A 27,502-nucleotide genomic window follows, 5' to 3' on the forward strand; every position below is an offset into this window, starting at 1 on the left:
GTGCACCAGTCTGTCAAATTAAGAACGTGCCTTTTTGTATGCAATATGAGGATAATCACCCAAAATAGGACTGATGTCTTTGTCAAAATAAAAAAAGGGAGTATTGCGTTCTGACCATAAGCAGCGTTGGCTTCTCCCCTTTTTTATTTTGATGTCTTTGTCCACCTCAAAAATGGGCCAAAATCTTTTAAGAATGGTTCTGACCTCCTTCACTCCATTACTGAAGGTGGTAATAAATCTTACAACTTCATCAGCTTTTGATTTCTTAACTGTGGTTAGGAGCTGCGCACTTTCTATAAAATATCTTTTTTTGGGTAACCCCATTGTTGAAAACTTAGTCTGAGACCATTCACTTGATCCCTAAATATACTGATACTCAAGCAGTTTCTCCATATATGTAAGTAATCACCCCTTGGAGTAACCCGTTTTAATACTTTTTGATTAAAGGTTATATTTTAAATTTTTGCCCATTGCTTTTTCTTAGAGGTCTAATATACATACAAAAGAACAGAGGAGTAACCAACAAGTATAACATATTAAGCTCATAAAACCCATTTATTTTTTTTTAGAAAAATAATACACCTCTAAAGCTATTTACACTTTTTTCAGCTTTTTATATTACTTACTAGCTACTGAACCCGTTCTACGCCCAGGTGGCGAACATTTTTATTGGTACATTTATACAGTGTCTGCAATAAACTGGCGCTGGAGATCGCGATGTAAGCATGCGCTGGCTCTGGCCCCATTTTATTGAAGTAATGTACTACAACATCAACATAGCCATGCACATGCGCCGGCCATAGGGATTATGATGATGATGACCGGCGCATGTGCACTGCAGTGATGACGCTTCTTCAATAAAATGGCGCCGGAGTCGGTGAGTGCGCATATCGCGCTATCTGGTGACTTTTTTTTTTTTTTTAAGACACTGTCTGCAAATTTGCATACAAAGAGTCTTCAATAAAATGGCGCGTAGTGCAGTGTGCGCATGTTATATATAATATTGGACCTTCAAATAGCTGTACAGTCAGATGAAGTTGTACTCCCACATAATTCAAGTCCTAGTAGACAGAACACGTAATTTACATTTGTTATCAAAAAGTGTTTTGTTCACAAAACAAATTTCCCTCAAGAACCCCAAAGCCTCTGCTTGTTTAGCACTCTGAACGCTGGGGTCCAAAATGTCATTAGGAAATATTAGGCTGGGGTCAAACGAGTGTAGATTCTCTCATGCAAGGAATCAGATTGATTATGCAAATGACACTCAGATCAAAGTCTGATCAGAGTCTGAGCCAAGTGTCATCTTACCATGATCAGATTCTCTCAGCTGACAGAATCGTCACACAGGAGACGAGAAGGTGGAGAACAAACTTCTCCATTGTTTGAGTTCATGAATGTTGGACTGCACTTAGATATCACCCAAGTGAAGTCCAATGTTTTCCATGTACTTGAATGGGTGCGCATGATCCAATTTGTGCTGTGATTTTTTTTTTCTCATACTGAGGAAAAAACTCATGAGAACTGCTCCATAGAATAGCATTGGGCCGAGTGCTATCCTATGAAACATCGCATAGCACTTGTCTGATGTATACACTCGGGTGAGCGAGCCCTTACAGTGTCTGCTGGCATTATAGCCTTTGTTGAAGTTAAAAAGTAGTTTTGTAAAAAAAACCAAAAAAAACACCTTTAATTAATTTAGATGTAAACTTGAGCAATATCGCCCCAATACTTCGTTTGCTTTGGTTTTTTAACTCATTTTCCTTTCTGATTTTGTTGTATTAGTTATTGTTTTTGGTGCCAAATTCATCAAAATGGTGCACATGATTCGCGAATTTGGCACAAAGTAAAAAAAATGGTATTTCTTCCTGTCTTGAACTGTTTTTGTGACTTTTTGCACCTAAATTAAAAAAAAATTGCTAGTGCTCAAAAATACACAGTGCGAGGACTGAAGTTTTGCCAAATTTTGTGACTCAAAAAAAAAAAAAAATCACAATTGATGAATCAGGCTGCAACTTCTGGAATTGCTAGATTTCACCCACAAACTGAAAAAAAACCAAAAAACAAAACAGGCGAGCAAATAGAATAATGAACTGGGTGCAAAACAAACAATCAAAAGGTATAAAACACACAAAACTTGACAAAAAAGACAAAGGTTATGATGAATAGGGGCCCATGTGTTGTTTTTTTAATTATTTCAACAGGTCCAAAATTCTATGCTGATAAATCTCGAGCACTCAGAGCTGTTTTCCTGTTACAGAGTTCCTAGGACTGTACACTGAACTGAATAATAACACTAAGTAGTGACCTTCTTTTCTCCCTTGGGGTACTGTAACAAAAAGGAGCTCTAAATGCTTTATAAGATATAGTAAGAACATAGAACTTTAGTTTAAAGAGAAGATATCATCAGAAATGACCTACTGTTTAAATCAGATTTTTGCTAGAAGTGGCTTAAAAAAAGTTGATAATTTTTTTTTCCATGTCATACTTCTTACTAAAAATCAAAATGAACGTATTTTTTAGACTATAAGACGCATGTTTTCCCTAAAAAATGTCTTATAGTCCGAATGTAGCTTACCGGGAGGTTGCAGAGGTGGAGGAGCAGAATCACTGAGGGTAGGGTCCCTTCCTCAGGTACCCAGTGGCAGAAGCGGTGAGATGCTGCAGTCCCGATGTTGGCGGTGAGGCAGAGCGGAGTGCATGTGCACACAGACTGGGATCTCAGTCCGGCCGAGCCCTCGTCTCTATTTCCCTGAACCAACAGTGTGCGCATGCAACGCCTCTGGTGGCCCACAACTTCAGGGGAATAGCCACTGGGAAAGCAATGCACTCCGCTCTGCCTCACCGCCAATACCGGGCCCGCAGTATTGCACCGCTGGGCCACCCCCTTCTCCCACTAAGGGCCCACAATATTTCCTCACTTTCCTGAGGAAGGGACCATGCCTCCTGTGAGCCCACTCCTCTGCCCCCCCAGGTAAGATACCTTAAATTCAGACTATAAGACGGGCCTCCATCTTCTAAAAAAAATCTTCCCCCCCCCCCATTTTCCTCCCCAAAATTTGGAGTGCGTTTTATGGTCCAGGGCGTCTTATAGTAAAAAAAATACAGTAGCAATCTTGCAATTTTCAAATTGGACTATATGACATTTTTAGCCTCATTCTAACAGACCTTTCAGGAAGAATTTTCAGAAAGCTTATTATCAGCAGAGGTAAAATCACTATGACAGATAAAACCTATATAAACAGCTGATAACACAGGATCCACCAATCCCAACAGGTGTTGTCACAGCTGACCCTGCTCCCCTTCCTTTCAGAGTGACCTCTGCACACACTCATTAGATGCTACAATACAAAAGATAGGATTGGGGTCTGACCATTGTGGCTAATGTCCACGTGTTGTTTCCTGAAACTATTAGAGACTAGAATAAAAAAAATAAAAAAAATTGCAAGATTTATTTTTTTTATTTATTTTTTAATAAAGATTGTGATATGGAAGAAGAAATAAACATAAGATACATTTAACGCAAAAACCTGATATAAACAATAGGTCATTTTTTTTATATATATTGAGAAGTCTCTCATGATAAACACAACACTCTTGCTTATGGGTCAGCGAGGCGTGGTATACCCAGCATTCGGCCGCTAGTTATCTAATGTGCATGGAGAGGCTTACCAGTGACACTATTTAAACTTCGCTTTTTGCTACTTGGTTCTTATCTACCACAGTAAATGTCACACAAATCCCAGCTGAGATAACTAGATGTATGACCTCATAAAGCAGCTTTGGAGAAAAGACACTCCAAATGAACAAATGGTAACGAAGACCTGTAACCAAAAGAATGTAGGCAGTCACTGGCAGTGACCGGATGATGGCATAGCAGTAACATCCATGTGCCACAGCTGTAGAAGTCCTGGAAGAGAACATTTACAAATTAGCTTCTGTATTCCAACAGGCTCGAATTTTATAGTTTCTAAAGAAAGAATTAAAATCAGTAAAACAGGAGGACATTTAGATCACTTTACTAACTACTCAGACTGTCTTTAACCCATGTGTTACAGCCAGGACCTGCCTTTAAGGGTAACATGGGTGACGATGACATCGCAGTTCAGACTGGCCAGCGGCTCTCCTTATCGGAGAGTGACAGCTGCATAGAAATACAGGCTGTCGCGCTTGGGCTGGGAGAGCATTGCGATGCGATTGTCGTCCTTGTTATATGGCCATCTCACTGTGCCCTAACAATAGCGGGAGGAGGTTAGCTCTGTAGATTAAAGTCCGATCTATCTAAATCTAAAAATAATTAACCAGATCATTAAACACCATAAACGAAAAAAAAAAAGGTCAAGAACGCCAAAATTACGGGTTTTTGGTCGCTACAGTCCCACAAAAAATGCTGTAACAAGTAATCAAAACGTAATATCTATCCCAAAATAAGCGCAAATCACTTTGGCTGCTCAACCTGATCCATGCGAGGCATTGGCTGGCATCAGGGAGTCAGATTATGGAAGCTGGCTACGCTTTTTCCTATTATCTATCCCAAAATGAGATCAATAAAAAAGTGGTCTTATTATACAAAGAATGGGGCTGTTCAGCCCAGCTCTGTTCCATATGTTTCCATACAGCTGCTCCTTGGATGGTGGAGGTGCTGGAAGCGCATTATTCTCACCTATCGAGGCGTCAACAATATATTATGACACTAAAACCCTTAAGGGGAATCTGCCAGCAGGATTTCACCCCTCAACCTACTTATATGCTCTTCCATAGACAAGTCTGGCAAGTCCGTTCCTCCCTAACTGAGAAATCAGCGCTTGCATAGATATGCAAGTTACAGTATTTCAACAGATAAGAAGCAAATATAAGCAACAAGTCTGAGTAAAAGATATATAACGAGAGGGACATACTCCAAAAATAGACCACAAATAAGACAATTTTTTTATTGTTAAAAATTATCAATTTAGTAGTTACTATGCCATATGGTGTGTTCCTTTGAACCTGTTGATGTTTGTTTTAGTTGCGTATTGTATTATAAAACAATACAAATTTTGAATAAGAAAAATGATCAATTTAATTAAAAAATATTTTATATATATATAATATAATAATATGTAAGTATGCAAGTTAGTCAGTAGGTGGCAGCATTAGGGAGGGAAATTCAATCCCTAATAATCATGAAAGCGCATAGAGAATCGTGCAGCAATAACGTATTGTCCATTAAGGTCTATATAATCACCTACACCAGGGGTCTCACACCGAGGCGGATTCATGGGGCCTGCAGGCACTTTAAACTGCTTGTCAATCACAGCCGAGTCCAGGGGCCACCAACATTAGCGTGACTGGAGCCTAAGAAGGGGACCAGGATGTGGCATTACTATAAGAAGAGGACTAGAATGGGACATATGGTAACTATAAGAAGAGGACCAGGATGGAGCATTACTACAAGATTGTACGCAGCCAATTGGAGGAAAACAAAATTGTAAAAAAAAATAAATTAAAGTAAAAGCATGAAAAAATATTTTGCCACTAAATCGCTGTTTTATATATAAACTGAAATAAACAAAAAAATTGCATATTTCTTATAGCCACATCCATAGCGACCCAAGTTCTAAAACTGTACTATAACCTATACGATGAATGGCATCTAAAAAATAAAATAAACATGCCAAAAATGTTAAAAATATGATAAAAAACTGTATAAATGTCACTTTGTCATGCAAAGAATGCAGCCCCACAAATTCATATTTATTTTCTACGTGCGGCCCACATACCCAGTTCAGTTTGAGACCTCTGATCTATACTATCCTATGTGGCATATAATACTGGGAGCACATATAAAAACCAAGAAATATCCTATAGGGCACATAATACTGGGAGCACATGTAAAGGATCAAGCAGTAATCAAATATTGCCTAATGAGGCGTATATAGAAGCATGTCTAATGTCCTTTGAGATAATTATGTAAAACCACATATAGTATCCCATATAATAGTAAAGTATAACATATGCTAGTAGAGTATATACAGGGATGTATAAAGTGTCCTATATAGTATAACCTGTTAACCATTAGTGCATATAAGATGACTCGTAACAAAAACCTCATCACTGGTTTGGAAATGTGTAAGGATGAGCTGAAAAATCATATTACCCTTGTTGTAAATGGTGCCGGGTCCTGGGAGCAATACGTTATTGCTGCATGATTCTCTCTATGTGCTTTCAAGATTATTAGGTATTGAATTTGGTGCCACCTACTGGCTAACTTGTGTACTTTTTTTTTTTTTTTACAGATTTTTTAGCAATAAAAAAATTATCTTACTTAGATATTTTTGCACTTATTTTTATTTGAGTTTTTTTTAATTTCAGATAATTAGTATTTTATTAACTGTATAATTACTTGTTAGTTTCTCCACTCAGGTAACACAACAGATGCATAGACCAAAGTAAAGGCCCGGTGTAAGTCACAAACGCAGTGAGGAAAATAGCTGGCATCTCAACATAGTTCTCAAGGCCAACAAAACCAGCTGAGACATCCACTGTACTTATGGTGTTGGAGTTTCCCTGAAAAAATAAGGAACAAATAAGACTTAGTGATACAAGGATACATTCAAACCACCTGTAAAGCATCACGTCTCAAATCAAAGCCTCATCGCAATATTGGCTTTACATTCAACACAAGTACAACTAAGGTAATATGTTATTATTATTATTATTACAGTATGTAGTCAGGTTTTGGTCCCTTTTGCCTCCCCCACAAATTAATTACATCACAGGGATACTGCAAAAGGTGTTCTATGGCAACCAAATCTTTATGTGCATATTTCTTCTACACAATCATGAATCCATAAATACGCAAAATATTAGCATTTTTAACTTTTTTAAAAATGCTTAGGGTGCATAATGGTGGTGTGTGGTCAACAACGGCCCAACAGATTCACTAGAATTAGACCAACAAGATACTGAGCATATATAACACACTGAATGTTAGGCCGGGGCTACACTTACCGTAGGGAAATACGGTCCATTTTTTACAGGCATAATACGCAGAAATGTTCCCTAAACAGTGATCCGTATGTCAGTGAGACACATTATATATATATATATATATATATATATATATATATATATATATATATATATATATATATATATATATATTTCATACAGCGTTAGATAGGTTAAAAGCCAGTAAATTCAATTGCCGGCTTTTGCTATCTCTTTACCAAACCCGACAGGATATGAGACATGGATTACATACAGTAAACCATTTCATATCCCTTATTCTTTACATATTCCTCACTATTAATGTTAGAAGTGTTTGTGTGCAAAATTTGGGAGCTCTAGGTGTTAAAATAAAGGGTTAAGTCACGGAAAAAATGGTGTGGGCTCCCGCACAATTTTCTCCGCCTGAGTGGGAAAGCCAGTGACTGAGGGCAGATATTAATAGCCTAGAGAGGAACCATGGTTATTGGACCCCCCATGGCTAAAAACATCTGCCCCCAGCCACCCCAGAAAAGGCACATCTGTAAGACACGCCTATTCTGGCCTTAGCCACTCTCTTCCCACTCCCGAGTAGCAGTGGGATATGGGGTAATAAAGGGTTAATGTCACCTTGCTATTGTAAGGTGACATTAAGCCTGGTTAATAATGGAGAGGTGTCAATGAGACACCTATCCATTATTAATCCAATATTAATAAAGGGTTAATAACACACACACACATTATGAATAAAGTATTTTAATGAAATAAATACACACATGGGGTTTTAAAATCTTTATTGTACGCTTAATCCACCTGAAGACCCTCGCTCTGTAAAAAAAAAAAAAGCAACAATATCCTATACCTTTCTGGCATGCAGTCATGTCCCACGCTGTAAATCCATCTAAAGGGGTTAAATAATTTTACAACCAGGAGCCTGCTAATGCAGCTGTTGCTCCTGGTTGTAAAAACTGGGGAATGCAGGGGAACGTACCTTCGTAGACTTGCGGTGCTGCGCCCCCTGCCGGCATAAACTCATATGAACTCTAGAACGGGAATTTTTCTGAATATTTTCTCACGCTAGAGTTCATATGAGTTTATGCCAGCAGGGGGCACAGCACCGCAAGTCTAGGTAGCTACGTTCCCCTGCATTGCATTCATTCCCCAGTTTTTACAACCAGTAGCAACAGCTGCATTAGCAGGCTCCTGGCTGTAAATTTATTTAACCTCTTCAGATGGATTTACAGCGTGGGACATGACTGCACAACGGACAGGTATGGGATATTGTTGCTTTTTTCTTTTTCATAACGAGGGTCTTCAGATGGATTAAGCATACAATAAAAATTTTAAAAGTTTCTTTACTCACACAACCTGTCTATAGTGAGCTTTATAGCATATCAGATCAGAAAATGGACCCTCCTGTGCGCGCCGGACGGACGACACACATTCAATATAAAACTTTTTGAAGTGGCTTCTCCCCTGATGATTGAGCCACGAGAAACGCGTTGGGAGAATTCAGAATGAGGGAGGAAGAAAGAATCGGTGGGATGAAATCCATAAGAGTGAGGTTTTGAACGGGCACGCAGAGCGCCACCTTATATGCATGGACATCCATACTACAACACGCCGTGAAGCAACCTATGTCTTGGGTGAGATTGTTCCTTTATTTAGTAGCAATCATTTATGATTCTTTTTCTGATCTGATATGCTATAAAGCTCACTATAGACAGGTTGTGTGAGTAAAGAAACTTCTGGTATAGTGTTAGTAATTTTCAGAATAGGTGTCACTATTGGTCACCGTTTTATGAGTCTGATAGGCTCTTTTTAATTGAGTTAATTAAAAGTTAATTTTTATACTTTAACTACAGTCCTACCTTGCTATTAGCACATTTAAACTGATTGGTGGTATTATATTAGTCGTGTTCCCAAATTTTGCACACAAACACTTCTAACATTAATAGTGAGGAATATGTAAAGAATAAGGGATATGAAATGGTTTACTGTATGTAATCAATGTCTCATATCCTGTCGGGTTTGATAAGGAGATAGCAAAAGCTGGCAATTGAAATACCGGCTTTTATGCTATCTAGCTCTGTATTAAATATAAATATTCCTTCACATTCAGTGAAGGAAGCTCTGAGCAGCAGCCCGGATACCGGGGGACGTGACAGACATCAGAAGGTGAGTATGTAGTGTTTTTTTTTTACTTTTACATTGGTAACCAGGGTAAATATCGGGTTACTAAGCGCGGCCCTGCACTTAGTAACCCGATGTTTACCCTGGTTACCCGGGTGCTGCAGGGGGACTTCGGCATCGTTGAAGACAGTTTCAACGATGCCGAAGTCGTTCCCCTGATCGTTGGTCGCTGGAGAGAGCTGTCTGTGTGACAGCTCCCCAGCGACCTAAACAGCAACGCTGCAGCGATCGGCTCGTTGTCTATATCGCTGCAGCGTCGCTGAGTGTGACGGTACCTTTAGGGAGGCGTATAATCTCATTCGTATTAGAGAAAAAGATGAGTGGAAAACAGCTTTCAATACACCTGAGGGACACTGAGAACCTTGTGATGCCATTTAGGTTGACTAATGCTCCCGCCATTTTTCAGCACTTTGTAAATGACATTTTTAGTCATGTGGTAGGTAGATTTGTTGTAATCTATCTTGATGACATAATATATTTACCTGGCCTTGAGTCACAGGCAGGAACAGTATAACAAATACTCAGAGACAATAAGTTATTTGTCAAACTAGAGAAATGTTCTTGGTTGAGGAGATCCCTTTTCTAGGATATGTTTTAATTCATCCGGATATGGTAATCACGGGTCATAAGAATCTTCTATATGTAGAGTCTGTGAAACGTCAAAAGCCTAGACAGGCAAGATGGGCATTGTTCTTCACCAGGTTTAACTTTTTGGTTACATATAGGCTGGGGAACAAGAACATTAGGGCGGAGGCCTTATCTCACTGTTTTCCTGAGGGTAGAGAGAATTGTGAACCGGTTCCTATACTACAAAAAGGGGTGGTTATTGCGTCTACACTGTGTTCCAAATTATTATGCAAATTGGATTTAAGTGTCATAAAGATTTAATTGTTTTGTTTTTCAAATAAACTCCTGGATGGTATTGTGTCTCAGGGCTCAATGGATCACTGAAATCAATCTTAAACACATGTGATAATTGGTTTTCCAAGTGATTCTAATTAAAGGAAAACTACTTAAAAATGATGTTCCACATTATTAAGCAGGTCACAGTTTTCAAGTAACATGGGAAAGAAAAAGGATCTCTCTGCTGCTGAAAAGCATCAAATAGTGCAATGCCTTGAGGAAGGGATGAAAACATTAGAAATTTTCCAAAAACATAAGCGTGATCATCGTACTGTTAAGAGATTTGTGGCTGTATCTGAGCACAAATGTGTTTGTGCTGATAAAGGCATAATGAGGAAGATTTCTGCCAGGCAAGTTCATCGGATTAAGAGAGCAGCTGCTAAAAAGCCATTACAAAGCAGCAAACAGATATTTGAAGCTGCTGGTGCCTCTGGAGTCCCTCGAACCTCAAGGTGTAGGCTCCTTCAAAGGCTTGCTATGGTGCATAAACCTACTATTCGGCCACCCTTAAACAGTGTTCACAAGGAGAAATGGTTGTATTGGGCCCACACATACATGAAGACTAATTTCCAAACAGTCTTGTTTACTGATAAGTGTTGAGCATTCCAGGATGGTCCAGATGGATGGAGTAGTGGATGGTTGGTGGATGGCCACCATGTCCCAACAAGGCTGCAACGTCAGCGAGGAGGTGGAGGAGTCATGTTTTGGGCCAGAATCATGGGAAACAGCTGGTAAGGCCCTTTAAGGTTCCTGAAGGTGTGAAAATGACCTCTGCAAAGTATATAGAGTTTCTGACTGACAACTTTCCTCCATGGTATAAAAAGCAGAAACGTGCCTTCAGGAGCAAAATCATCTTCATGCTGACAATGCCCCATCTCATGCTGCAAAGAATACCTCTGAGTCATTGGCTGCTATGGAGATAAACTCATGGTGTGGCCACCATCTTCCCCTGACCTCAACCCTATAGAGAATCTTTAGAGGATCATCAAGCAAAAGATCTATGAGGGTGGGAGGCAGTTCACATCCAAACAGCAGCTCTGGGAGGCTATTCTGACTTCATGCAAAGAAATACAAGCAGAAACTCTCCAAAAACTCTCAAGTTCAATGGATGCAAGAATTGAGAATTTGATATCAAAGAAGGGGTCCTAAAGTTAACATGTAACTTGGCCGGTTAGGATGTTTTGAAGTTAAATAGCTTTTTTGTTCAGTGAATGTGACCTCCTAATGCTGCAAATTCCACAAATGAGCATTTTCAGTTCTTTAAAACATATCAAATGTTTAGAAATTCTACTGTGCATGATAATTTGGAACAGTGCATTTTGAGTTTTTATTCATTTTGGAGATTATACTGTTATCATTGGGAGGTTTCTTCAATAAAATTCGATGTATAATCTAACGGGTGATGACTTTTATTAGACTGACTGTCATTTGCACCAACCATTTTGGAAAATCTGATAAAAATGTAATTTGCATAATAATTTGGAACATAGTGTATATGCTCTGATCTTGAGAAAGAGATTAGTGAGGCTCAGGGGGACCCCCTGCTGCCTGTCCATTAGGGAAACTGTTTGTACTTGTGAATCTCTATCTGAGAGTTCTTAGTGAACATCATGATTCGGTCTTGGCCGGACACGCTGGTATTAAAGCCACTACTGATGATCTTGGCGTTTTTGGTGGCCAGGGGTACATCAGGATGTCTGGGAGTATGTAGCTGCTTGCAGTGTCTGTACACTTTTTAAAACCTCTCATACTCGCCAGTCTGGGTCTCTCCAACCATTGGTGATTCCCAGTAGACCGTGGACTCATTTATCAGTTGATTTTATCACTGACCTATTTGTGTTGGCAGGTAATACTGTAATTTTGGTGGTGGTGGACAGATTCAGCAAAATGTCACATTTTATTGCGCTACCCGCTTTATCCAACGCCAAAATCAGGGTGCAAATTTTTATCAGAGAGATTGTAATTACATGGGATCCCTACAGATATTGTTTCTGACAGGGGGTGCAGTTTATTTACAAATTTTGGAGGGAGTTTTGCCCTCGTTTGTGGATCTGTCTGTTGTACGTTTGTTATTGGTGGATTCTAATGAAGGGGTGGTTTTTTTCACACTATTTAAATGGGGTTATTTTGACATGTGCTGTGCTTGATAAAGATCATGTAGATGGAAACGTCGCCACAGAAAGCAGAATAAAGGAGATGTGATATTCACCAACTTGTGAAGTGCTGTCTCTACTCTATATTTGATGTTTGGACGTTCTCCAGGAAGGACTTCCTGGATTTTGACATGCGCTTCTACTATGTGTAAAAGTTAACCCTGTGATGCTATGAGGTGCTGTGGCCAATAGTTTTGATTATTGGTGCATATATTGTATCACAGTTGAAATAGTGAACACTTTTTATTAACATTGTAAGTTTTTGAATATGTGTCAACTAATTGTTCTATTTTTCTATGTTTGTGTAGAAATGTTAAGGGCAATATTTGATAGAACAATATTTGTTTGTCGCATGTTTCTAATTCTGCTTTCTCTAGACTAAGATTCGAAGGTTGATTCCACCAAATAATGATTGGTCCATTTGTTTTGCAATTGTTTTCACATGTGGGGCTGGGTTTGTATGTGTGTTATAAACCTTTTGTGTTCATTGTAACTTTAGATGCCTATGAGTAAGGACAAAGTCCGAAACACATCAGGCGTGCGGGGGATGTTTGCCCCTTGAGACTCTATGATATGTATGTTTTTAACTTTTTACAAACAATGGATTAAATAAAAAACAAAACTTGAAATCACCTGGTGCTGGTTTTCCCTTTTTTGCCTGCATTTACAAGTGGACTCCAGCCACATTGAACCTGGCACCCGTGGTCCTGTGATACTCTGATGAGCACTGTGAAAATCCTTTTTCCCCTCTCCAATGTTGATTTATGACTTCAAGATTGTCATTGAACTAGCTTACTTAAGAATTCCACAGCGTTTTCAGCCCATTTCGGGGTAGAAAAAAACGCCGTAAAAAAGCATTAAAACCACAATGTGCACACAGCTTTAGTGTGTGATAGCAGCCAAATATAACAGAACAGATAAAAATCTGGTATCGCTGATATCGCACAGACCTGAAGAATAAATGAATCTAATTAATTATACCCCACAAGGAACTGGATAAAAAATAAGTAAAACCAATTCTTCAACTGCTGTTGATTTGTTCATTCTGCCTCACAAAGATCGCAAACATTTCTACCTAAATTTACCACTGACATTAATTACAATGTGTCAAGAAAAATCAATTTCAGAATCACTGGGATCCATTAAAGTGTTTCAGAGTTATTACCATAAAGTGACACTGGTCAGAATTGTAAAATTTGGCCTGGTGATAAGGTAAAAGCAGGCCTCGGGTGAAGGGATTAAGCCCATATTGATAATATAACTGTTTCTTGAATATATTTTAGTAAACCGTCAAAATGACAAAACTTGTGTCACTGTGCAAGTACTCCTAGGCCCAACTAAAATATATATTTTCATATATTAAATTTTCGTTTTCACTTGAAACTGCAATTGTCTTTTTATATTAAATACTGCAGTACAATATGTAGCATATAGTGTAATCGCAATTCTTCTTTAAAGTAGAGCTTAGGGCAACCCTTCAATAAGAGACTAACATGGCAGTTACAGAGGCTTTCAGCAGGCCGCCAGGTGCATGAAAACCCATAGGCTCACCATGATCACATTGGGAAAGGATGAGGGCAATGAGACCGTGGGTGTGCTGCAGAAATGACATAATTGAATAGTCACTGTCAGTGATTGATAGCGACATTTAAATGGTTAAACTTAAGCGACCTGCCTGATATGAACCAGGCTTCATTTCTGCGGTGGCTTCATACTTTCCCTAGCAATCTATGATGAAAATAAACATCAAAGGTTATTAATGAGTTAAGTCACTAAGATAATAAAATACCTATAAAAGTTCAGTATCTTTGTAATTGCCGTAGTCTGACCTGTAGAATCATTTTACCTGGTCATTTTTATACTACACAAGGAACACTGCAAAAGCAAGTCACCAAGAACAATTGGAGAATTGTTTTTTCATTTAAATATGTTTTTAAAGAGGACTAATCAACATTTTTTTTATGTTGAACTGGACTCACGATGTAATAGTGGCTGCAGAGTGGTGTAATTTTTCTATTTTATATTTTGCTTCTCTGTTGCAAAGATATTAGCGATCTAAGTATTTGGCACCTAAAGAGTAAAGCTATTGTCGAGGCGTGTAGTTTTTCTGCTGAGCATTGCTGCCTGCTTATGATTGGTCAGCATCATACATGGAGAAATGCATGTTCCCAGTGAAAACTCCCTGATAACACCAGCTTGGACTTAAAAATAAATAAATAAATAAATAAATAAAAATAATGAAAAAAAAGTCAATATATTAGGTGCCAAATAGTTTGATTGCTGATATCTCTGCAACAGAGAAGAGAAATACATTTTTTTTTTTAAAGTGTGTAGTTCAACATGAAAAATTGGGTGAAAAACCCTCTTTAACAGACATTTTGATTTCTAACCCTTTTTTTAATTACATTAATATATGTTCAGGGATTTTTATCTGTGTGAACATAGCCCAAGGCTGGATTTACACACCATTACATTATTTTGGAATTTGGGGATGTAGAGTTCTGATCAGGAAACCTGCAGATGGATCATACAACAAAGATGTGTGACAGCAGAGGGCTAGTAGTGCTACACGGACACGTTCTTTACACTCCTAGCTTTCAAATATAATATGCATACACTTTTTAGCATGGTCTTTTATTTCTAAAAACAAAATCATAGTCTAAAAAATATATCATCTGCAATGTCACCTACCTGGAAAAAGAAAAAAGCTTGTCCAAACCAATAGTGCATTATGGTGATCTGAGCAGCATCAAACTTCAGTATTTTCCATATGAACCTAGTCAGGATAATCTGGATGAGGAGACAGAATACTAAAACCACAAGGTTGTGTGGTCTAAATAAAAGTGCTGCAAGAAGGATTAATCCACTGTATACTTCCCATAATCCCATGGTCTTCGCTTTAGAATCTGTGCACATAACATGAGCTTTCAACAAGTCTTTTATTCCAGTTATAAGAATCCCAAGTACAAATATGTAGACGAAACGCGCTTCTGTGATTCCTCTATAAAAAAAAAAAAAAAAAAAAAAGTAATAAAAACACGGTTAGTTGTTTATACACCCAACCAAAATATGTCCGTTCTTACATTAACATAAAATTACTTTTTTAACTAATTAACCACTGGTTATAAATTAATTCTATTTTCCCAAAACATTTCAATGTATTTGCTATGGCAAATGGTTCTAGAGAGCCAAGATATGTAAATACGCTATATCACTCCGCAACAGCTATACACAATTCTCAATTATGGAAATCTCTGGATCAATAGACAAGTTAATGATATGCAAATGATCAGGAAAAAATACATGGAAACAACATTTTTAAACAGTCTTGCTTAGGGTACCGTCTCACAGTGGCACTTTGGTCGCTACGACGGCACGATTCGTGATGTTCCAGCGATATACATACGATCTCGCTGTGTCTGACACGCTACTGCGATCAGGGACCCCGCTGAGAATCGTACGTCGTAGCAGATCGTTTGAAACTTTATTTCGTCGCTGGATCACCTGCTGTCATCGCTGGATCGGTGTGTGTGACACCGATCCAGCGATGTGTTCGCTTGTAACCAGGGTAAACATCGGGTTACTAAGCGCAGGGCCGCGCTTAGTAACCCGATGTTTACCCTGGATACCATTGTAAATGTAAAAAAAAAAAACACTACATACTCTGTTATGACCCCAATGGCAGAGGGTCTCAGAAATAATTACTAAGTCTGCAAACACAAAAAACCAGCTCATAGGGCAGTGGTAACTGAGCTGACCATATATCTAATCCTAGCACCACAAATAGCAGCAGCCGGGGAACGTGCCTACGTTGGTTCTAGACGTCTCGCGCCAGCCGGAGAACTAACTAACTCTAGAAGGGAAAAGAAAGACCTTTCTTGCCTCCAGAGAAAAGACCCCAAAAGTTGGATACAAGCCCCCAACAAATAATAACGGTGAGGTAAGAGGAAAAGACAAACGTAAGAATGAGCTAGGTATTTAGCAAAGAGAGGCCCACTAGCTAATAGCAGAATATAGTAAGATGACTTATATGGTCAGCAAAAACCCTATCAAAATATCCACGCTGGATATTCAAGAACCCCCGAACCGTCTAACGGCCCGGGGGGAGAACACCAGCCCCCCTAGAGCTTCCAGCAAAGTCAGGAATCACATTTAGTACAAGCTGGACAAAAATAAGAGCAAGCAAATAACCAAAAAACAAAGAAGCAGGACTTAGCTTAATTTTGCACGAACCAGGACAGCAGCAAACAGAAAGGATCTGATTACAACGATGCCAGGCACTGGACTAAGGATCCAGGAAGTTTATATAGCAACACCCCTGGACTAACGACCCAGGTGAGTGCCAAACTGAGGAAAGACAATCCCAGAGTCATATCACTAGTAACCACAAGAGGGAGCCAAAAAGTCTAATTCACAACAGTACCCCCCCCTTAAGGAGGGGTCACCGAACCCTCACCAAGACCACCAGGGCGATCAGGATGAGCAGCGTGAAAGGCACGAACTAAATCGGCCGCATGCACATCAGAAGCAACCACCCAGGAATTATCCTCCTGACCATAGCCCTTCCACTTGACCAGATACTGAAGCCTCCGTCTGGAGAGACGAGAATCCAAGATCTTCTCCACCACGTACTCCAACTCGCCCTCAACCAACACCGGAGCAGGAGGCTCAACAGAAGGAACCACAGGTACAACGTACCGCCGCAACAAAGACCTATGGAACACGTTGTGAATGGCAAACGACACCGGAAGATCCAAGCGAAAGGACACAGGATTAAGGATTTCCAATATCTTGTAAGGACCGATGAAGCGAGGCTTAAATTTAGGAGAGGAGACCTTCATAGGAACAAATCAAGAAGACAGCCATACCAAATCCCCAACACGAAGTCGGGGACCCACACCGCGGCGGCGGTTGGCAAAACGCTGAGCCTTCTCCTGTGACAACTTTAAGTTGTCCACCACATGATTCCAGATCTGCTGCAACCTATCCACCACAGAATCTACCCCAGGACAGTCAGAAGGCTCCACATGTCCCGAGGAAAAACAAGGATGGAAACCAGAGTTGCAGAAAAATGGCGAAACCAAAGTAGCGGAACTAGCCCGATTATTAAGGGCAAACTCCGCCAACGGCAAGAAGGTCACCCAATCATCCTGATCTGCCGAAACAAAACACCTCAAATAAGCCTCCAGAGTCTGATTAGTTCGCTCCGTTTGTCCATTAGTCTGAGGATGAAAGGCAGACGAAAACGACAAATCAATGCCGATCCTAGCACAAAAGGATCGCCAGAACCTGGAAACAAACTGGGATCCTCTGTCAGACACAATATTCTCAGGAATGCCGTGTAAACGAACCACATTCTGAAAGAACACAGGAACCAAATCGGAAGAGGAAGGCAGCTTAGGCAAAGGCACCAAATGGACCATTTTAGAAAAGCGATCACATACCACCCAGATGACAGACATGCCCTGAGACACCGGGAGATCTGAAATGAAATCCATGGAAATGTGTGTCCAAGGCCTCTTCGGGACAGGCAAGGGCAAGAGCAACCCGCTGGCACGAGAACAGCAAGGCTTAGCTCGAGCACAAGTCCCACAGGACTGCACAAATGACCGCACATCCCGTGACAAGGAAGGCCACCAAAAGGACCTAGCCACCAGATCTCTGGTGCCAAAAATTCCCGGATGCCCTGCCAACACCGAGGAATGAACCTCGGAAATGACTCTGCTGGTCCACTTATCAGGAACAAACAGTATGTCAGGTGGACAAGAGTCAGGTCTACCAGCCTGAAATCTCTGCAACACACGTCGCAAATCAGGAGAAATGGCCGACAAGATAACTCCCTCTTTAAGAATACCAACTGGTTCTGCGACTCCAGGAGAGTCAGGCACAAAGCTCCTTGAAAGAGCATCCGCCTTCACATTCTTTGAACCTGGTAAATACGAGACCACAAAGTCAAAACGGGAGAAAAACAATGACCAGCGGGCCTGTCTAGGATTCAGGCGTTTAGCAGACTCGAGATACATCAAATTTTTGTGATCAGTCAAGACCACCACACGATGCTTAGCACCCTCGAGCCAATGACGCCACTCCTCAAATGCCCACTTCATGGCCAGCAACTCCCGATTGCCAACATCATAATTCCGCTCAGCAGGCGAAAACTTCCTAGAGAAGAAAGCACATGGTCTCATTACCGAGCAACCAGGGCCTCTCTGCGACAAAACGGCCCCTGCCCCAATCTCAGAAGCATCCACTTCGACCTGAAAGGGAAGTGAGACATCAGGCTGGCACAAAACAGGCGCCGAAGTAAACCGGCGCTTCAACTCTTGGAACGCCTCCACGGCTGCAGGAGCCCAGTTAGCAACATCAGAACCTTTCTTGGTCATATCCGTCAAAGGTTTAACAACGCTAGAAAAATTAGCGATAAAACGACGGTAGAAGTTAGCAAAACCCAAGAACTTCTGAAGACTCTTAACTGACGTGGGTTGAGTCCAATCATGAATAGCTCGGACCTTGACTGGGTCCATCTCCACAGCAGAAGGGGAAAAAATAAACCCCAAAAAGGGAACCTTCTGTACTCCAAAGAGACACTTTGAGCCCTTAACAAACAAAGCATTCTCACGCAAAACCTGAAACACCATCCTGACCTGCTCCACATGTGAGTCCCAATCTTCAGAGAAAACCAGAATATCATCCAGATAAACAATCATAAATTTATCCAGATACTTCCAGAAAATATCATGCATAAAGGACTGAAACACTGAGGGAGCATTAGAGAGCCCAAAAGGCATCACCAAGTACTCAAAATGACCTTCGGGCGTATTAAATGCTGTCTTCCATTCATCTCCTTGCTTAATGCGCACAAGGTTGTACGCACCACGAAGATCTATCTTGGTGAACCACTTGGCACCTTTAATCCGGGCAAACAAGTCCGACAACAGAGGCAAAGGATACTGAAATTTAACAGTGATTTTATTCAGAAGCCGATAGTCAATACAAGGTCTCAAAGATCCGTCCTTCTTGGCCACAAAAAAGAATCCCGCACCAAGAGGGGAAGAGGATGGACGGATATGCCCCTTCTCCAGAGACTCCTTGATATACGAACGCATTGCGGCATGCTCAGGTACAGACAGATTAAATAGTCTTCCCTTAGGAAATTTACTACCTGGAATCAAATCTATGGCGCAGTCACAGTCCCTATGAGGAGGCAGAGCACTGGACCTGGACTCGCTGAATACATCCTGATAATCAGACAAATACTCAGGAACTTCCGAAGGAGTAAAGGAAGCAATAGACACCGGCGGGGAATCAGCATGAATTCCCTGACAGCCCCAACTTGACACAGACATTGCCTTCCAATCCAAGACTGGATTGTGGGTCTGTAACCATGGCAGACCCAAAACGACCAAATCATGCATTTTATGCAGAACAAGAAAACGAATCACCTCCCGATGTTCAGGAGTCATGCACATGGTTACCTGCGTCCAAAACTGAGGTTAATTTTCCGCCAATGGCGTAGCATCAATACCTCTAAGAGGAATAGGATTTACCAACGGTTCAAGAACAAAACCACAGCGCTTGGCAAATGACAGATCCATAAGACTCAGGGCAGCACCTGAATCCACAAACGCCATAACAGGGTAAGAAGACAATGAGCAAATTAAAGTCACAGACAAAATAAATTTAGGTTGCAAATTACCAATGGCGACAGGACTAACAACCCTTGTAAGGCGTTTAGAGCATGCTGATATAACATGTGTAGAATCACCACAGTAAAAACACAACCCATTCTGACGTCTATGATTTTTCCGCTCATTTCTAGTCTGAATTCTATCACATTGCATTAGACAACACCACCAGAGGATTAGCGGTTTTGCGCTCCCGCAAACGCCGGTCAATTTGAATAGCCAGCGCCATGGAATCATTCAGACTTGTAGGAATGGGGAAACCCACCATCACATTCTTAATGGCTTCAGAAAGGCCATTTCTGAAATTTGCGGCCAGAGCACACTCATTCCACTGAGTAAGCACGGACCATTTCCGAAATTTTTGGCAATACACTAAAGCTTCATCCTGGCCCTGAGAAATAGCCAGCAAGGCTTTTTCTGCCTGAACTTCAAGATTGGGTTCCTCGTAAAGCAATCCGAGCGCCAGAAAAAACGCATCAATATTTGCCAATGCCGGATCTCCTGGCGCTAGCGAGAAAGCCCAATCCTGAGGGTCACCCCGTAAAAAAGAGATAACAATTTTAACTTGCTGAACTGAATCTCCAGATGAACGGGGTCTTAAAGATAGAAACAATTTACAATTATTCCTGAAATTCCTAAACTTAAATCGGTCTCCAGAAAACAGTTCAGGAATAGGTATTTTAGGTTCAGACATTGGACTACTGGTAACAAAATCTTGTATGCCCTGCACACGAGCAGCAAGCCGGTCCACACCTGCAATCAAGGTCTGGACATTCATGTCTGCAGCAAGCACAAGCCACTCAGAGGCAAAGGGGAGGAAGAGAGGAAAAAAAAAAAACTCAGAATTTCCTCTCTTATTATCCCACTTCTGCAATGCATTAAACATTCAATGTTGGCCTGGCATACTGTTATGACCCCAATGGCAGAGGGTCTCAGAAATAATTACTAAGTCTGCAAACACAAAAAACCAGCTCATAGGGCAGTGGTAACTGAGCTGACCATATATCTAATCCTAGCACCACAAATAGCAGCAGCCGGGGAACGTGCCTACGTTGGTTCTAGACGTCTCGCGCCAGCCGGAGAACTAACTAACTCTAGAAGGGAAAAGAAAGACCTTTCTTGCCTCCAGAGAAAAGACCCCAAAAGTTGGATACAAGCCCCCAACAAATAATAACGGTGAGGTAAGAGGAAAAGACAAACGTAAGAATGAGCTAGGTATTTAGCAAAGAGAGGCCCACTAGCTAATAGCAGAATATAGTAAGATGACTTATATGGTCAGCAAAAACCCTATCAAAATATCCACGCTGGATATTCAAGAACCCCCGAACCGTCTAACGGCCCGGGGGGAGAACACCAGCCCCCCTAGAGCTTCCAGCAAAGTCAGGAATCACATTTAGTACAAGCTGGACAAAAATAAGAGCAAGCAAATAACCAAAAAACAAAGAAGCAGGACTTAGCTTAATTTTGCACGAACCAGGACAGCAGACAGGAGCAAACAGAAAGGATCTGATTACAACGATGCCAGGCACTGGACTAAGGATCCAGGAAGTTTATATAGCAACACCCCTGGACTAACGACCCAGGTGAGTGCCAAACTGAGGAAAGACAATCCCAGAGTCATATCACTAGTAACCACAAGAGGGAGCCAAAAAGTCTAATTCACAGCAATACTCACCTTCTGATGTCTGTCACGTCCCCCGCCGTCAGCGTCCCACACTGACTGTGAGCGCCGGACGTAAAGTAAAAGCAGAGCACAGCGGTGATGTCACCGCTGTGCTGTGCTTTACGGCCGGCACTGACACAGTCAGTGCGGGAAGCTGACGGTACAACAAAATTATATAAAATTTCAACCCTGATGAAGGACAAAAGTCCGAAACGTGCGTAGGGGTGCAGCAGATAAGACGTGGCGACCCTTCCCCCTCGTCCAAGGTAATACTCAGGATTAGTATCATTGCTATATTTTTTTTCCCTTGCACTGTGCACCTTAATTTTGACCCTCGGTGTTGTTGCCATATGGAGGGTGTTGTTACATTGGATTGATTTGATATAAGCACATTGCACTTTTTTGACAGTTATATATACATGTATGTATAGCACATATTATGTGCATTTTAGGTGTGTTTTATAATAGTATATTTTTGCACTGTTGCACTTTCCTTTATTGCACTTTTATATATATCCTGAAGTAAACCTGATATATATATATATATATATATATATATATATGGGAGGGTCTGCCACTATGAGTTATTTGAGCTATTATATGGGTTGATTCCATGTCCTATTATGCGCACCATTGTTTGTTTTTATATACTTATATTGCCATATAAATTCAATAAAGGCATTTTTTAAAATCTATCCCCTGTATGGTGTCTCTCTGGGGATCCATTGTCTGGTTGTTGGGCTGTTCTCTATGACTGTAAGGGGGTGTACGTTATACTGGTTTCTGAATCAATGAAGGTTTTTGCTTCACTTAAGCCATAATAGTATTCTTCACAGGACAAAGTCTAGAAACAAACCATGGGTCCCATTCATAGTTTCGGTCTATCCTGCCTATATGTTTTGACTTACTCTCTGCTGTCTCATTACAGGGATTCGTATATTCCTAATAGAATGCATGGCATCTGTTATATCCTACCATTCTTATGGTAGCTTAGGTCTTTTTTGTCTGTTTTTGCCATCTATTGAGGGTTAATCGACCTCTGGGCTATAGAGGCGCGATTAATCATTAGGTCTCATATGCGTCTCCCACAAGTGCATTTGCATATTAAGATGCCTTATACCTGTATTCAACCAGTATATTAGCCTTGGCCTGTTAGGTCAGTATATTTGAGTAGAGGACATTTTTATATAACTCCTGGTTACCTTGGACATATCCTCGGCTTGATTAGTATCCATACTAATGCCACTGGATTGCCCACTTTGTGACATCTGCTTACAGAGTCCATACTATCGTAGCTAGTACATGCTACTTTATCAGGTGCTCACCTATGATATATACAGTGGGGCAAAAAAGTATTTAGTCAGTCAGCAATAGTGCAAGTTCCACCACTTAAAAAGATGAGAGGCGTCTGTAATTTACATCATAGGTAGACCTCAACTATGGGAGACAAACTGAGAAAAAAAAATCCAGAAAATCACATTGTCTGTTTTTTTATCATTTTATTTGCATATTATGGTGGAAAATAAGTATTTGGTCAGAAACAAACAATCAAGATTTCTGGCTCTCACAGACCTGTAACTTCTTCTTTAAGAGTCTCCTCTTTCCTCCACTCATTACCTGTAGTAATGGCACCTGTTTAAACTTGTTATCAGTATAAAAAGACACCTGTGCACACCCTCAAACAGTCTGACTCCAAACTCAACTATGGTGAAGACCAAAGAGCTGTCAAAGGACACCAGAAACAAAATTGTAGCCCTGCACCAGGCTGGGAAGACTGAATCTGCAATAGCCAACCAGCTTGGAGTGAAGAAATCAACAGTGGGAGCAATAATTAGAAAATGGAAGACATTCAAGACCACTGATAATCTCCCTCGGTCTGGGGCTCCACGCAAAATCCCACCCCGTGGGGTCAGAATGATCACAAGAACGGTGAGCAAAAATCCCAGAACCACGCGGGGGGACCTAGTGAATGAACTGCAGAGAGCTGGGACCAATGTAACAAGGCCTACCATAAGTAACACACTACGCCACCATGGACTCAGATCCTGCAGTGCCAGACGTGTCCCACTGCTTAAGCCAGTACATGTCCGGGCCCGTCTGAAGTTTGCTAGAGAGCATTTGGATGATCCAGAGGAGTTTTGGGAGAATGTCCTATGGTCTGATGAAACCAAACTGGAACTGTTTGGTAGAAACACAACTTGTCGTGTTTGGAGGAAAAAGAATACTGAGTTGCATCCATCAAACACCATACCTACTGTAAAGCATGGTGGTGGAAACATCATGCTTTGGGGCTGTTTCTCTGCAAAGGGGCCAGGACGACTGATCCGGGTACATGAAAGAATGAATGGGGCCATGTATCGTGAAATTTTGAGTGCAAACCTCCTTCCATCAGCAAGGGCATTGAAGATGAAACGTGGCTGGGTCTTTCAACATGACAATGATCCAAAGCACACCGCCAGGGCAACGAATGAGTGGCTTCGTAAGAAGCATTTCAAGGTCCTGGAGTGGCCTAGCCAGTCTCCAGATCTCAACCCTATAGAAAACCTTTGGAGGGAGTTGAAAGTCCGTGTTGCCAAGCGAAAAGCCAAAAACATCACTGCTCTAGAGGAGATCTGCATGGAGGAATGGGCCAACATACCAACAACAGTGTGTGGCAACCTTGTGAAGACTTACAGAAAACGTTTGACCTCTGTCATTGCCAACAAAGGATATATTACAAAGTATTGAGATGAAATTTTGTTTCTGACCAAATACTTATTTTCCACCATAATATGCAAATAAAATGATAAAAAAACAGACAATGTGATTTTCTGGATTTTTTTTTCTCAGTTTGTCTCCCATAGTTGAGGTCTACCTATGATGTAAATTACAGACGCCTCTCATCTTTTTAAGTGGTGGAACTTGCACTATTGCTGACTGACTAAATACTTTTTTGCCCCACTGTATATCGCCATTGCATCTGTTAATTTCTTATACTAACATCATATTTGGGCTCTCTCTCATTTTTATTTCTGACTGGTTGGCGCGAGCATGGGGGTGTGGCCCCCACCATGCCACAAACCAGACTACCCTGGAAAAAAGTCTGACTGCTTTGCTTGCCAACAAGGGTTTTTCCACCAAGTATTAAGTCTTGTTTGCCAGAGGGATCAAATACTTATTTCTCACTGCAAAATGCTAATAAATTTATATAATTTACACAGTGTGATTTTCTGGATTTTATTTAATGTTTATTTAATGTTTATTTAATGTTAAAATTAACCTACCCTTAAAATTATAGACTGTTCATGTCTTTGTCAGTGGGCAAACTTACAAAATCAGCTAGGGATCAAATAATTATTTCCCCCACTGTATATTGCAATACACAATTTCTTTGTAACGCTTTTAGTAATAGTTTTATAGTTTAACCACTTCACTCCCCAAGCCCGTTTTCACCTTCATGACCAGAATAAATTTTACAATTCTGACCAGTGTCGCTTTATAAGTTTCAACAGATCCCACTGATTCTGAGACTGTTTTTTTCGTGACATATTGTACTTCATGACAGTGGAAAAATTTGTTCGATGTGACCTGCGTTTATTTGTGAAAAAGGAAATTTTGCGCAAATTTGGAAAATTTTGCAATTTTCAAACATTTAATTTCTATGCCCTTAAACCAGAGAGATATGTTACACAAAATAGTTAATAAATAACAATTCCCATGACACTTCCCACATGTCTACTTTACATCACCACAATTTTTGAAACAATTTTTTTTTATTGGAAAGTTAATTTTAAAAGTTAACCAGTGATTTCTCATTTTTCCCCAAAAAATGTACAAAACCAATTTATTTTTAGGGCCCACATCACATTTTAAGTAACTTTGAGGGGTCTATATCACAGAAATACCCAAAGCTGACACAATGATAAAACCTGCTCCCCTCTAAGTGCTCAAAGCCACATTCAAGAAGTTTATTAACCAGTCAGGTGTTTCACAGGAACTGGAACGATGTGGAAGGAAAAAAAACTATTTTTTTCACAAAATTTTTACTTTAAACCCATTTTTTTTTATTTTTACAAGGGTAACAGGAAAATGAACCCCAACATTTGTTGTGCAATTTCTCATGAGTTTGCCAATACCCATATGTGGGAGAAAGCCACTGTTGGGGTGCATGGCAGGGCTCGGAAGAGAAGGAGCACCGTTTGACTTTTTGAACACAAAATTGGCTGGAATCGAGAGTGGATGCCATGTTGCGTTTGGAGACCTCCCCGAGAAATTTTTCTAGCTCTGTGGAGAGCATCTTGAACCCCCAGAAGCTTCACAGAAAATTATAACGTTGAGTACTGAAAAAAAAAAAAAAAAATTAAATTTTTTTTTAAATGTTATTTTAGCCCTATTTTTTTATTATTTTCACGACAGTAACAGGAGAAAATGGACCCCCAAATTAATCTGTTGTGCAATTTCTCGTGAGTACATGGATACCCCATATGTGTAGAAAAACCACTGTATGTGCGCACGTCAGGGCTCTGAAGGGAAGGAGCGATATTTTTATTTTGGAATGCAGACTTTGATGGAACGGTCTGCAGGCGTCATGTCACGTCCAGAGAGCACCTGATGTGCCTCAACAGTAGAAACCCCCTACTAGTGACCCTATATTGGAATTGCTCTAGTGTTTTCCTGGTAAGTGAATTTTTTTATGTAGTGGCATACGTGAGTTGTGTAGAGTGCATCGGGTCAGCATATGTGAGTTGTGCAAGTCAGAAATAAATTTATTAGTCCATGGATGTGTGGTAGTGTCACGGCTTTGTTGTCGGGTGTCACTGGACCAGGGGCTCCTTCCCTGTGCCAAATGCTAGGGGCGCACTAGCTCGCCTTGTTTTCCCGGATTACTTCTGATGGTGAAGACGCCTGGGCTACGTACCTTGCTTTCAGCTCCTGAATCCGCCCTCAGTCAGAACCCTTCCTCCACCCAGGAAAGAGGGGAGTTGTAGGGTATCGTAATACACCAACCAGGCTAACAATATAACACAAACAGGGATAAACGAAAACACCAATCATACAAATATACTCACTCTGACAGAGGCATTTAAAGCGCGTTTCTGGCAAGTGTGCCAGAAATCCCGCCCATAGGTGACCCATCATGTGATTGCAAGTCACCGATGGGTTGGTATGCCAACCTGAGTTCTCCAGCAGACCTCTTTGGTTGTCTCTGCTGAATGGCTTTAAGTGCCGCCCAGTGGTCGGTGATCATAGCAAGTGAGCACTTTTGCTACATACAGGTGTTCATCGCTTGTATAAAGCAGAGCTGATCGGATTATGGCAGCTTCGAGTCTCCCATTGAGACTATTGAAGAATGCCAAAAGTAAAAAAAAAAAAAATATGAAAAAAATAAAATAAAAGTTCAAATCACCCCCTTTCACCCCATTCAAAATAAAACAATAATAAAAAAAATCAAACAAACATACACATCTTTTGTATCGCTGCATTCAGAATCTATCAATATACAAAAATTATTAACCCGATCACTAAAAGGCGTAACGAGAAAAAAAGTCAAAATGCCGGAATTAAATTTTTTGGGTCACTGCAACATTGCATTAAAATGATTTAACAGGTGACTGAAAGATTGCATCTGCACCAAAATGGTATCATTCAAACCATCAGCTCGGGGCGCAAAAAACAAGCATTCACCCAACCCGAGATCACGAATCCACCGGGTTTTTGTTTCCAAAAACGTTCCCTCAACTAGAAGATGAAGCCTCAGAAAAGCAAAGGAGTGGGTCTCCTAGACTGGTAAAGCGTATTAACTAAGTGCAAGTGATGGCATAAATTAGAAGGAGTCACTCCAATACCCCTTTAAAGAGATATAGTGGAAGGTCTCAAAAAACATTTTTTTCCCCCATTATTAAGGAAGTGGGTTTCCCAGACTGCTGCCCTCGCGGCAGGCACAGTTTCACCTTGTCCAC

The 27,502-nt window shown here is 40.6% G+C and overlaps 1 protein-coding gene across 3 annotated transcripts in view; it reads right to left on the bottom strand.

The window, feature by feature from the left end:
* Positions 1 to 3,562: 3,562 nt before the first annotated feature.
* The window catches only part of PIGG (phosphatidylinositol glycan anchor biosynthesis class G (EMM blood group)), a 168,070-nt gene continuing 144,130 nt past the window's right edge, over positions 3,563 to 27,502 (bottom strand). For all 3 annotated transcript variants that reach the window (XM_077270283.1, XM_077270261.1, XM_077270272.1), the window contains 3 exons: positions 14,907 to 15,216; positions 6,383 to 6,546; positions 3,563 to 3,907 (listed from right to left, as the gene is read on the bottom strand). In XM_077270283.1, coding sequence (XP_077126398.1) covers positions 3,682 to 3,907; positions 6,383 to 6,546; positions 14,907 to 15,216 — 700 coding nt within the window. In that variant the 3' untranslated portion in view covers positions 3,563 to 3,681. The remainder of the gene's footprint in view (positions 3,908 to 6,382; positions 6,547 to 14,906; positions 15,217 to 27,502) is intronic.

The sequence above is a fragment of the Ranitomeya variabilis genome, chromosome 1 (assembly GCF_051348905.1).
Source record: "Ranitomeya variabilis isolate aRanVar5 chromosome 1, aRanVar5.hap1, whole genome shotgun sequence".
Classification (NCBI taxonomy): Eukaryota; Metazoa; Chordata; class Amphibia; order Anura; family Dendrobatidae; genus Ranitomeya; species Ranitomeya variabilis.